The sequence below is a fragment of the Podospora pseudoanserina genome, chromosome 4 (genome assembly GCF_035222485.1).
Source record: "Podospora pseudoanserina strain CBS 124.78 chromosome 4, whole genome shotgun sequence".
Taxonomy (NCBI): Eukaryota; Fungi; Ascomycota; class Sordariomycetes; order Sordariales; family Podosporaceae; genus Podospora; species Podospora pseudoanserina.
In genome coordinates, this window is record NC_085923.1 from 1,655,828 (window position 1) to 1,668,070 (window position 12,243).

The window sequence follows — 12,243 nt, forward strand, 5'->3', positions numbered from 1 at the left end:
TTCAAATACGGCAGTCGACTTGCGGTAGGTGCTGACACGAGCCAGTCCTTGAGGACTGGTCGAAAGAGGATAGGATCCTTCTTGATAGCCTCATCCGTCTCTGGGAATTTGGTTACAAACCCGCAAATTTGTTTCTGGTTTTTGGCGCATAGGTCGCTGAAAGCTGGTCTCCAATCGGGACGTCGCTCATCGCGGCCGCCGACTACTAGGATAGAATACAGTTTCTTTGGTTCCCCTGGGATTGGTTCGGATGTGGCCGGCCCGGCCTCCTCTTCGTGAACGTCCAGCCGCACCCGCGTTGACGCTTTAGCTGCTGTGACTTCCTTGATGAGCTCCTCGGTGAACTCGTGAACAAAGGGCCGAAAGACGGAAACAAGAGGAGAGAGAGGGCTGGTCGGAGCAGGAGGATCATGAGGCCTGACCTTGCAATCCGATATGATCGTGCTTGGTCTCTTGAGGTAACTCAGTTGCGCGTCGGTGATCAGCCTCTCTTTCCTGCCGCTATACAGAACGACCTCGTTCTTCTTGCAATCCTTGCACTCGGAGCCCAGGGTTTCCGATATGTAGACAGATGGCATGTTTGCCCACTGCTTTTCGGCCTCATCTCTGGCCTTCACGTTGATGCGCTCGTGTTGCTTGTACTTGACGCAGCTGGTACACTCGCACGTGTAACGTTTCTCGACCTCGTTGAGCAAGTTGTGGATTATCTTTTGTAGCTTCCTCTTCTCGGCCCTTTCCCAAGCAGTCTGTGCTTTCATTCACGCACATCGCTGACAGATGCTAGTAGGCCCCTTAGAACTGTCGGGTGCGGTGGTCCTGCCTGGACTCGGCACAGGGCCTGTCATCAGCCGCTCCACTTCGAATCTGGTTTCCCAGTTGTGCTCTGTGGTTGTTTGTGGGCTGACCTCCTTGGAACTGTGATCGTCGTCTCCAGACATCTTGAACGGTTGTGTCGTTTAGTGCTCGATGATAGTGTTGAAATCCGCCACGGTATTTGGTTCTCGGTTGGGATAGTGTAGGTAATTGAGGGATAAAAGGAGCTAGTCAATAGCTTTTTGGTATCTGTTGTCGTTGTTAGTAGTAGTGGAGAAACTGGACTTACTTGAGTTTCTCAGTGTACGGGTTGTATGGTGAATAGATAGAAAGAATCGTTTTGACGGCAAAGAGGAGCGACAATGCCGTGTTGGGGCGCGGGCGATGAAATATATAGCGGCGGCTGCTGAAGTCCCGTGAATACAATGCCTTGCTTCTTCCTTTGTCTGTGCTGTGCATTGTTTGTGTCTGACTGCAATTCGAGCAATCTATTTTTGTGCATCTATTTATGTGATGCCCTTCTTTGTTAAGCAGCCTCACAACACTGATCCCACACGACAGGCCTTCGGGACCCAAAACTTCCGACTGGTTGAAAGACAAACAATGCGATTGTAGTTTCTTTCATGGTTTGATGTCCCGACTTCTTTGACCAAGTCCACCGGTCCAGTGACATGTCCAAGTGGCCTGCTGACCGACTCACCGCCAACAACCGGAATCCCGCAGTCTACCTACAAGGCCATAATATCCCAATGTCTCTCCACAAACTTTCCAACAGCCTCTACAAAACCCTCGAGCTCCCGTTCTTCTGTCTCCAAAATCAACGTAACAAACCCCCTCCTCGTCGTCCAAAACCCTGCCTCCAATATCTCGAACCAAAATAAGTCCCTTAAGTCCCTCCTCTCCTTCCCCTGAATGTCTTCCCCACATGTAATCACCTCCACAGCTTCATCAACAAAGTGAACCCCAATCAGCGACCCCGTCCCGTGAATCTGATCTTGCTTCCCTTTGTCACTTCCACTAATTTCTCCCTCAGCCTATCCCCCCTCTCATTCAGTTCCCCACAGGCCTCCTCGGTGAAAACCCTCTTTAACGCCTTATACCCCACGCTCATCACAAGAGTGTTGTTGTTGAAGGTGCCCGAGTGCGCCAGTGATCCTTCCACTCGGGGGTCATACACAGCCATGACCTCCTCCCTCCCCCCAAAAGCACCAAATGCCAGGCCGCCACCGAGATACTTGCCCATTGTCACCATATCGGGCTTTAGTCCGAGTTCAACTCCCAGTCCGTGAGGCGCAAGGCGGGAAGTCATCACCTCGTCGAGGATAAACAGCGCTCCGACCTCGTGTGCCGCGTCCTGAATGGCGTGAAGGAATTCCTTGGTGCCAGGGATGCAACCCCCCGCGCCCTGCATTGGTTCCACTAGTATAGCGGCGAGATCAGGTGTGGATTTGATGGTGTTCATTGCGAGTGATGTGTCATTGTACCGGGGAATAACCACAAAGTCGTCCTTGTCAACCGTGTTTGGCGCCGCTTTGCCTGCAGGGAAACTAAACACCGCGCCGTGGTAGCCGCCAGAGAAGACGATGACCTTTCTCCGCGAGGTGTAATGCCGCGCGCCGGCTAGGGCGTGCATATTCGCTTCTGTGCCCGTGTTGGCCATACGGACGCGCTCCAACTTGAAACGAGAGCAGAGTAGAGAGGCGTGCTTGTGTTCTTGGACAGTAGTCGAACCGAGCGAGAGACCGACATTGTCAAAGGTGGAGAGGATGGTTTGGCGGATGATGGGGTTGGAATGCCCGTACAGCCCGGCGGTGAGTTCGCCGACTAGGTCGAGGTATCTGCTGTAGTGTTAGTACAGAGATAGGTAAGGGGCTTGAGAGTGGTACTTGTGGCCATCTTCATCCCATACGTGAGCACCTTTGCCCTGCTTCATCGTGAGGGGAAATGGGGACGTGTGCAGGAGGGTTCGTGTGTTTCCACCAGGAAGGGCGCCGACGGCGAGCTCATGTTGCTTCTTGGAAAGGGGATTGTTGGCGATGAACCTCGCCTCGGCGGCTTCCAGTGCTGCTTGGGCCATGTCAAGGGGTGTCGACCTCAAAACTATTCTGTCTGAATTGAGGCTCATGGGTGTCTTTTCTGATCAAAGGGGCGATGGAGGTGGTAAAGGTCTTGAATGATATCTCCTTAGTGCGAGGTACCCCTCTTTGATCGGCTCATGATAGGGGCATTTCCGGTCCACTTGCCGAGCTAACCCGGCCAAGACCTTCTTGGGCTCGGCCCGAGAGCCATAAGAAGATGTAATCAGCCCGATGCCTGAGGAGTCCAGACGTGACTAGGTAACCGTGATGATGTTGGTGCTCCCCGTCTCGAGCTGGTTATGTCGAGAGAGTACAGAAGCTGACAATCTGAGATGGCTATCTTCTGCAAACCGCAAAATAATCTCTCCCGAGGAAGGCGGTAAACCCTTTTCGTTGCGAAACTTGGCTCGGAGTTGAACTCCGATAGTTGAGAGCATATAAGGGTTGATGAGATCACACCGCTTGTACTCCAGTCCCTCTATAGTAGTACCGTCCTTACTCTGCACAAGTGGCAGAATCCAGGAGTGAGGTGATCCGTTGACGAGCGTGAGGCCGCAAAGCACAAAGCATGTGCCCTCCCACGCTAAGCCACGGGTGGGTGCTGATATCGCGATCTCGACCAGGCCAGTAAAGCCATAGCGTTTCGATGTTAGAAAGCAAAGACGCTGTGAATCCCACAGGTGTTCCGGATAATATTTCTTGGTAAACTTGAAGCCAAGTTCAGGTGCTCTTGCGTTGTCCCATTTGTAATTGATGGATGATGTCAAAAGGTGTGCCTGAGGATGGTAGAAGGAGGTCGTATCTGTCAGATCCGCTGTCGATATGGAATGGGATATTTTGATGACAGTTGGGTCGCTAAAGGTCATGGTAGACTGGCGCGTGAGAGGTAGCTCAAATGGTCGATATTTGATGAAGCCCGATCTGGTTTTCCTCAGCTATATCGTAAGCACCGAAGGATCACCGGCGCCTTCATTGAGCGAGTCATCTGCGATGAGGTGCTGGTATGTACAATGTAAATGTAAGCGGTAGCCAGTCTTTTCCTGAGACCATTCGAGCGACGTGTTCATTTCGAGCCCACTGTTCGTGATGATCCACGACGGGCTTGGTATGGATTAATGATATTCGTGATAGACACGGCCTCGGCAAACCACAATGGGTGCTTGGCGAACAAGCCTGAGTATTGGGTCTGGGAGGCATCCGCTAATGGCTTTTTCCATGCAAATAGGGACATGTCGTTGGTTTTCTGGGCGATGCATTCCTGGAGACGGCGGAAGGCCTGATCTCGCTCGCCGTATATCAATGAATTTGGAAGATGCCAAGGAGAGAATAGGCCCTGTCTTCAATGCGCGTGGACTTTCTGTTGGCAGCCCACGATATCCTCTTGCCCACAGGGATCTCGGTCAGCTTTTCTGGGTTCCGGAGTACATCAAGGTCGACGCGCGTAATTTTGTGTATTTTATCTCCAAGTCGGTCTTTTGTACCGGAGAACTGCCAGAGACTATCGTAAAAGTCAACTTCTTCGGGGGCGATCAGCTCCTGCAGGGTCCAGCTACGAGTAAACCATCTACATCGTCGAAGCTCGTCTTCGCTGGGCAGACCTGTGGTGAGAGTAAGGTCGTCAAGATAGACAATACACTTGTCATCGTTGCTGTACCAGTGGAACATGGAGTTGATGGACTCGGTCAGTTCGGCGCTGCTGGCTTTGTCGATGCAGCAGGTGTCAACCCAGACATAATTAGGCATAGCCCTGCTTGACTGCCACGTCTGAGACTCCCTTGATCTTTGCAAATCCCTTCTTCCTCTTGGCGACATCCAACGAGTTCTTCATATCGACGTGGGTGACTTCGTCTTCCCGCCATGTGTGAGATAGGATGAGGTAGGGGATCGGATTGGGTCCATCGATATCATGTTCTTTGAGTTGATAGTTGTTACAGTTGATGAGCCACATGGCTAAGCCGATTTGATTGTGAAACAGAGACTGTGCAGAATGCAAGTTTGGAACTGGGAGTGGAATTTCCGGGAAAGAGCGGGGTTGGACGTGGCTTATCTGCATACCTATCAACTGCGGCCGCCGGCCTGCCTCCAACCATATATGACTCTGGACACTCTCTCCAAGATTTCTGATCTCTTTTTTAACAATTCTTCTTTCCACCAAGCTCCCATTTGCTTCACTTGTCCAATCAAAGAGATGAAATTCACTCAGATCGATTATCACAAAGTCAAACAGGCCCTCCAGGCACCCGATCAAACCGACTTCAACACATCATTCCATTCGGCAGAAGAAGCCCCAGATCTCACCAGACCATCCGAGGCCCCAATCTCCTTCAAGCGGTGGCTGCCTGTCATTCTATCGCTGAGAAACACACCTTCATCAGCACCACCAGTTCAGATCATTACCCTCTCCAAATCCCAAGCTCGCCTCCTGCTTAGAACCGCCGAAGGTTCTCTCCAGACCGGTACTCTTAACCGCATGTATGCCGAGGACATTGCAGATGAGATCAGTCCCCTTTTGGAAAGTCAGCTTGTTTTTCCACCAGAAGGTCTATTTCTCCGGCTTGCGGCTTGTTCACCCAAAGATGGAGGCCAGATAATTCCCGGAAAGGTCGCCATGACCACTGTCCAAGAGGTTGTCTTGCGCATTGTGACCTCTACGCGAGCACGGAATGCCCTCTTTAACAGTCTGGAGGCCGGTGCCGAGACGTTTGACCTGTTCTTTTTGCCTTTTGATGGCCGCATGAGCAGCGACCAGGAATACCGGGTCTTTTGTCCTCCTGGTGGCAAAAGGATCACTGCTGTCAGTCAGTACGAATGGCATAAGGAGTGGAGATATGCTTCCAGGAACCATGATGACAGAAAGCAAATAGCTGAAAAGATCATGACGGGGATCACGACAATCCACCAGAAGATATTGGGAGATCTTGACGAAGAAGACGAGCTGGATAATTTCCTCCTGCAACAAGGCTTCTCTTTTGATGTCTTTTTCGACAAGGAAATTGAAATTTGCGAGCTTGTTGAGCTCAATGGGTTTGGAGTCAGGAGCAGTTGTGGTTCTTGTCTCTTTCAATGGGTTAAAGACCGGGAGCAGCTTTATGGTGAAAGTGACTATCTAGAGTTTCGGGTAGCCATCTCATCTTCTTGACACACCTCAGAACAGAATCAGTAGACTATAATTTCAAACACCAAATAATCACCCCCACCACCTCAACCACCCCCTCCCCTTCTCCTCCCCTCCCCCCTCCTTCCCCTTTCCCCCGGGTAAATCCTCCCACCGAGTCCACTCCCCCTCCAACACCTTCCAACTTCCATCCTTCCTATCATTCCTCCCAATCCCATCCTCGCACCACCAAAACTCCCCCCAAATCCCATCCTTAAACCTCTCCCCAAAATACAAACTCGCCCATTCCCCATCCGCAACCTGATACGACCCCCAGTACTTCCCCCAATAAGGATTCCACTCCCCCAAAAAAGCAGGCGCCCTACTACTATCCCCCGGAAAATTTCCCTTCATCATCTCAAAATCGTCCATCGTCTTCCCCCCCACAGGCGCAAACCAAGCCAGGGGGAAATTCCCCTCTATATGCGCCACCTCCCCCTGAAACGACCCCAGATTCTGCCACACCCGAACAACGATTTCTTGGGCTGCGGGCTTGGTGATGTCGGCTGGGTCAGACCAGGTGTGCACCACTGCCCGGTAGCGCGTCTGGCATAACTCGCAGACTTGCTCGCGGTGGACGCTTGTCCTGAGGGGGCCGTTGGGGTTCCGGTTGGGGTTGTCGTCGCGTGATGACTTCAGGGGGGGCCGCCAGCAGCGCATCTGGTTGTTGTAGAAGGTGTCGAGGGAGTGTTCGAGGATGTCGCGGGGGAGGTTTCCGTGGCGGGAGGCGCGGTGGAGGAGGGCGTTGATGGTTTCTGGGTGGTAGGAGGGTTGGTGGCGGCAGATTTGGAAGCCGAGGTAGTGGCGGGTGGGGAATGATTCGGGGTTGATCTCCTCTTCGGCGTTGGTTTGGTTGGGGATAAAAGCTTCGGGGGGGAGGAAGACGCGTTGGGTGGAAAAGGTCAAGAGGTTGGGGTGTTGGAAGGAAGAGTAGATGCCGTTTATGCTGCTGGGGAGGTGGACGAGGGCGGCAGAGAGGGAGGCTTTGACGTGGACGTGTCTGTATGGGGAATTCAGAGAAGAATTGCTCAGGGGGTGAGGCTGCCAGTCGGAGGAGAATGAGAGAGAAGGGAGGTGGTAGGCTGTTTTGGTGGCGGGAAGGGTGATGGTCTTGGAGCTGGTGGAGTGAACAGGCCATGCGAGAAAGACTTGGTATTGTTGTGTCCCTAGTGTTTTCGATGTGCGGAGGCTGGAGATGGGATTGTCTGGGTCGTGAAGGGCGTGGTAACAGTCATCAAAGGTCAGCTTGCCAATGTTCCAGTAGTTGGGACCCAGCGCCATCCAGGGACATGCTGTTTTGTAGAGAGAAGGTTGAGGAAGAAGTCGATGCAAGGTACGGCAATAAACGCAGAGACAGTGAGTTGCTTTGAGGTCCTTTTCTAGAAGTTTCAGAAACTCCCATCTGCTGATCCTCTCACACGCCTGAGGGATGATATCAGGGTGTCCATCGACGCCGCAGTTAACAGGATGAGTTTTATGCCGTACTTCTGACGCTGCTGTTGACCATTTCGATGCTGGATAGGCGGCGCATAGCTTATATAGGTGGGCAGAAGCAAGGCTGAATGAAGCTGCGGCAACCTCATCCAGGTTCCCACCAATCTGAAGTAATGTTTCGTTAGGAAGAGATAGTAAGATACTCGTATCCTTTGGTTGCGTGCGATGCGTTGCTGAAGGTGAAGTCATGGTGAGCAAGGCTAGCTTAGAGTGACGTCTGGGAATATGAAAGTATCGAGTGATATGTTAGTCGTTTGCTGAAGATACTTTCTTGTCAACTTAAGAGAGTCTCAAAGGCATACGCGCCGATGTTCAGGCGCCCTCCGCAAAGTATTCCCATTAGAGTTAGGGTGTTGTCTCTAGTTGCCTTGGCGGTTCTCAGGGGCCTGTAAGCCAGCATACTGTAGGTATAAGAGTCAGAACTACGGAGTAATAGTTGTATATTTTGAGTTCGACTCAGGCCTGAGCACTGTGATAAAAGAAGACCAACCTAATCGTCCGGTGCTGACCAGAGAGAGGCCGCAGTGGGATTTGAACCCAATGGAATTCATCATGTTCGCATGCTGCTACCGCAGACCATCGTACCACTCGACCATCATGTCTTTTATGGCTTTTCTCAAACCTAACTTATGTTTTTCATATACCGTAACTTGTCGTGTTCAAACCAATCGTCTCTTATTTCTGATCTCGATAGGCCCAGCAAACGCACATGCATCAAATAACCAATCAGCGAGCGCAGCTGGTACGCATCCAATCATGGCTGTCTGATTTTCCATCCCATCATTTGTTCTCGCCCTTGAACTACGCCTGACAAACATTTCCTGCTGTCAGGAAGTCAACCTGTGTGATAAAGTGAGGCTGGTCTGGGCCACGCCAAGCTCACCAGAGCCTGGTGGCCTAGACCACCTCACGATACTCTCGCTTAATTGATTTACGGCTTTACTGGCTTATAACGAAAGATAGAAAAGGGTCTGGATTTTAAGGTAGTTCTAGGCTCTATAGAACGCCTCGAGGGTGTGACGAACCCCTGTACAGAACCTCTGAAAGGGATACTGGTTGAAGGTAACTTCTGACAATTGGTTCGGTGCAGCTAAACAGTGCACAACAAGATGTCTCAATGTAAACACAAGATACCGTGAATACAATCTGTGAATTGCATACTGCGGAACTGTCTACCTACGCCAGCCAGTTCCTCCGTATATATAGACCTCTATCCTCCAGGTACCTCCGTACCTGGCTCACCACGCTCACCAGTGAGCCAGGTGAGCCGGCTCACTTCTGCCAAGAGTGAGCGCCCCACTGTCCTGCAGCCCCGTCGTCACATTCCACTTGATTGGCCACTACGGCCGGTGGCAGTCCCCACTCTTACCATATGGTTGGTCTGTGACACGATTCAACTAGGCCTTTACCTTGACTTGCAAATTCGGTATTCGAACTTAAGCTGGTTTGGACATTTCGAAATCAAACACATTTTTTCCAAGCTAAAATTGACAGGGGGGTAGGGTAGAAGAGGCAGTGTTGCTCCTAACTACACACCCCACCCAAGTCCAAAAGCGGCAATACATTTCCCTTGACCGGGAAGAACATGGTAAGGTATCCCCACCCTCAAGTATTTTACTGAACTCAGCTTTGCCAGATAATTCAGCAGCAAGGCCTCCTGGATGACTGGCCTCATTCCAATGACAGCTGGGGGTCCTAGGGACGCTACCTACTTTGGGAGTCATTTCGAGTGTTCTTTTAGTATTTAGATCTTCGATTCTCGGATAATGCTGCCTTTGTATCTTGAGACTTCATAGATGGATTTTGAAGCAACTTCACCTTTGATGTTATGTTTATAAATACAGGTATTTGCACTATAACAAAGCTCTTCTTCGGATTTCGCTTTCTCAATCTGACAATTTTGCACTTTATTGGTTTTTCTTAACGAATCAGTGCTGGCTGGCTGTTGCCCGGAGGGTTTCTCGTTACACTTTTGCTTCGTATATAATATCATTGTTGGCGTAACCTGTCAACTTACACACACTTGCCTCGGTGTGCAATGACAACATGGAGTGCGGTGTCTACATGTCCAAGCACCCAGTAGGTTAGGATCCAAACAGCCCAGGCACGCAACTTAGCACCCTTATCTTACACTGCAACGTCTTGCTCACCACCCAGAGTACTGCCCTGTGCTCAAGGGCAGTTTACCCTGACCGCAGTACCTACCGTGTAAATCCTTTTGTTTTATTTTGCTCTTCTCTATTATGCCTGTCCTTTTTCACCATCACTTTAACTGACAAGCCTCACCATTATCATCCGAGTCAACAAGAAGAGTAGAAATCTCTCGCCAAGTTCAGTCGACAACTTGAGGTACTTGACATTCAATCATTTTCGACTTTTTGTTACTAACATCAATTTCACAGACTACGAGCACCATGGCAGCCACGGCTCACAGCGCTATGCCCGGCTTCGGCGGTCCGCCCGGAGGTGGACCAGGCCCGGCTGGCGGCCCTAAATGGTCGTCAAGCTCAGATGAACCCCGGGCTCGATATTTTTGCCGATTTCCATATCTAGATGGAACATTTTGTTTCCGAGACTTCGCGACAAGATGGGCGAAATGAAGACACTGTGGGGCAATAAGTGGGGATGGTGGAGGACGGTATTTTTATAGGCTTTGCTGAGCTTTGGAGGGTGATTCCTTTTTTAACAAAAAAATACAACGCTTTTTCCTCCTCAATTTTGATGATATATTGCCTGGTGATGGAACCCATGCCAACGGACCAAAACACCAAATTGGCACACACGAACGTCCCCCGGGATCTGTTCATCAGGCTTGGCATGACAAGAAATTGAAAAAGGGGCCTAACACACATCAATGTTTAAACCACCAATCTGCCACACACCAGACTGTAAGCATTCTTCCTACCCACTTCAGCTCGGACTCAAACTGACTGGGTTCATTAGATTTCCCCAGCTCCATGGCTTCTTTCGGTGCATAGCCACCACCATCATCACATCCCGCCTCCTCCCTCTGCCCAGCACATCCAGATAGCCCAATCTGTCCTTCGATCCCTATCCAGCTCACCTGCTGGATCTGGTCGAAGATCGTGTCGCCAATGACAATGCCGAGACGACAGATGTCAATACCGTCATGGCCAGCCCGCATAATATCCCGGCAAAGACACCTACCATCATCAGAGGCCCGGATATGGAACCCTCGTTGATTGATCCGAACCCGCCAACCTATCACAGCACGGCAGAGTTGGTCGTCGACATCGAGCGTCGCAAGATGCATGAAAAGCGTGGTTGAGCTCCTCCAAGGTCTTTTCTTTGGAAAAAGATACTCGACCGACATGGGTGACTTGAGGGAAAATTTTGAGGACGAATCTTTGGGAATAATCTTGGTTAATTGCACGATGAGTTAGAGTTTTGGTGTTTATTGACGTTTGTCTATGTAGATGTTATCGGGGAGATTTTATTGCCTTTGGTTGGGGGTAAATGGGATATTTTAGGTGTGTGAGTATTCAGGGGTAGAGGGAGAGTGTGTACTGTACTATTGTAGTGAACTTCTGTAAATCTATCGGTTCTTGTGGGAGTAGTGATTGATTATGGGGATATTGTATATTAATGTATTTTACTTTGTTTGCTTGTACGTTGCGTCTTTTACTGCGGTGTTGAAAATGGTCAAAGGGGACATGTTCTTTTAAGGGATCGGGATGTTTGGCCTTTCATTCTACTGCCTGTAAATATCATATTTTACGGCTGGTGGCACGTATGGTGCACAGGTCTGCTGCTACAATTCACGCCTGAATCTGCCCCTTTACCGAAAGCTAAAAGAATGATGGTCTGCTTCCCAGGCAAGTACGCGGCGCCGTGCTGTGTCGGTGCTTTTCCAATTTTTTTGTCCTCTCCCTCCAACATTTTACACTGATCAAACCACCAACAGCACTAAAACGTGACCACATTATCGACAGAGGTATGTACCACAGCGCCAGCAGAATTACACACCAACACAGCAGCCCAGCCATCATTCAATCAACATGGCCAACCCCCATCCCGGTCCCGTGCTCCGAGAAGAAGAAATCACAACAAGCAAATATGCAACTGACCCCCGGCCTACGGTAATGGAAAGGGCGTTCCCTTTTCTCAATCTTCGACCCAGCCATCGTGGCAGATGCCTTTTCCCCGCCTGCAATGCAAAGGCATGTTTGTTCGGGACTCTCATCAGGCACTTGCAACAGGCCCACAACATACGACCAATTAATCAAGCAAACAACTGGAGGGTAATCATGCGTAGAGTTGGCCTCTGGTGTTTCTGCCATGTTTGCAGTCTCCCTCTGAAAAGCGAGACTCACTGTCTGGCCAATGTACACCAGTTCCCTTGCCTGTACCCAGGCACGCCAGGTTGAACAATGGTTCCCCAACGAGCCGGCGTGGATATACCACATGCTTTCGAGACACAGCCTGAGATCGGACGCGACATATCCAGTTTTTGAGAGACTGTGACTGGGTTGGTAAGATTTCCGCCTGTCTTGAACTGCTGAATGATATTGACGCAGTGCTTCAGAAACAGGACAGGCTAGTGGGAATGACCGGGGTGCAGGCAGACAGATATGGAGTGAATGGACCGGGAAACTGAGATATGGAGATCTTGGCTTGTGTGGGGGACATTGATATTGGATGATGAGCGGTAGCATCAGGTTATCTAGTATGCATGAGACAACC

At 50.5% G+C, this 12,243-nt stretch overlaps 4 protein-coding genes across 4 annotated transcripts; 2 read left to right on the forward strand and 2 right to left on the reverse strand.

Moving 5' to 3' along the window:
- Window positions 1–1,780: 1,780 nt before the first annotated feature.
- Window positions 1,781–2,890, reverse strand: QC764_0065150 (uncharacterized protein; the record flags this gene model as incomplete). The annotated part of the gene is made up of 2 exons (XM_062940563.1): window positions 1,781–2,651; window positions 2,700–2,890. 2 exons carry the CDS (start codon window positions 2,888–2,890, stop codon window positions 1,781–1,783), a joined length of 1,062 nt encoding a protein of 353 aa, XP_062800364.1.
- Window positions 2,891–6,078: 3,188 nt separating this feature from the next.
- QC764_506840 (uncharacterized protein) lies at window positions 6,079–7,728 on the reverse strand (the record flags this gene model as incomplete). The annotated part of the gene is made up of 1 exon (XM_062947940.1): window positions 6,079–7,728. One exon carries the CDS (start codon window positions 7,726–7,728, stop codon window positions 6,079–6,081), a length of 1,650 nt encoding a protein of 549 aa, XP_062800365.1.
- Window positions 7,729–9,585: 1,857 nt separating this feature from the next.
- QC764_0065170 (uncharacterized protein) lies at window positions 9,586–10,828 on the forward strand (the record flags this gene model as incomplete). Its single annotated transcript, XM_062940564.1, has 3 exons — window positions 9,586–9,618; window positions 9,942–9,993; window positions 10,623–10,828. The coding sequence occupies 3 exons, from the start codon at window positions 9,586–9,588 to the stop codon at window positions 10,826–10,828; spliced, it is 291 nt and encodes a 96-aa protein (XP_062800366.1).
- A 730-nt stretch (window positions 10,829–11,558) lies between these two features.
- On the forward strand, window positions 11,559–11,927 carry QC764_403480 (uncharacterized protein; the record flags this gene model as incomplete). Its single annotated transcript, XM_062946632.1, has 1 exon — window positions 11,559–11,927. The coding sequence occupies one exon, from the start codon at window positions 11,559–11,561 to the stop codon at window positions 11,925–11,927; it is 369 nt and encodes a 122-aa protein (XP_062800367.1).
- Between the last annotated feature and the right edge of the window lie 316 nt (window positions 11,928–12,243).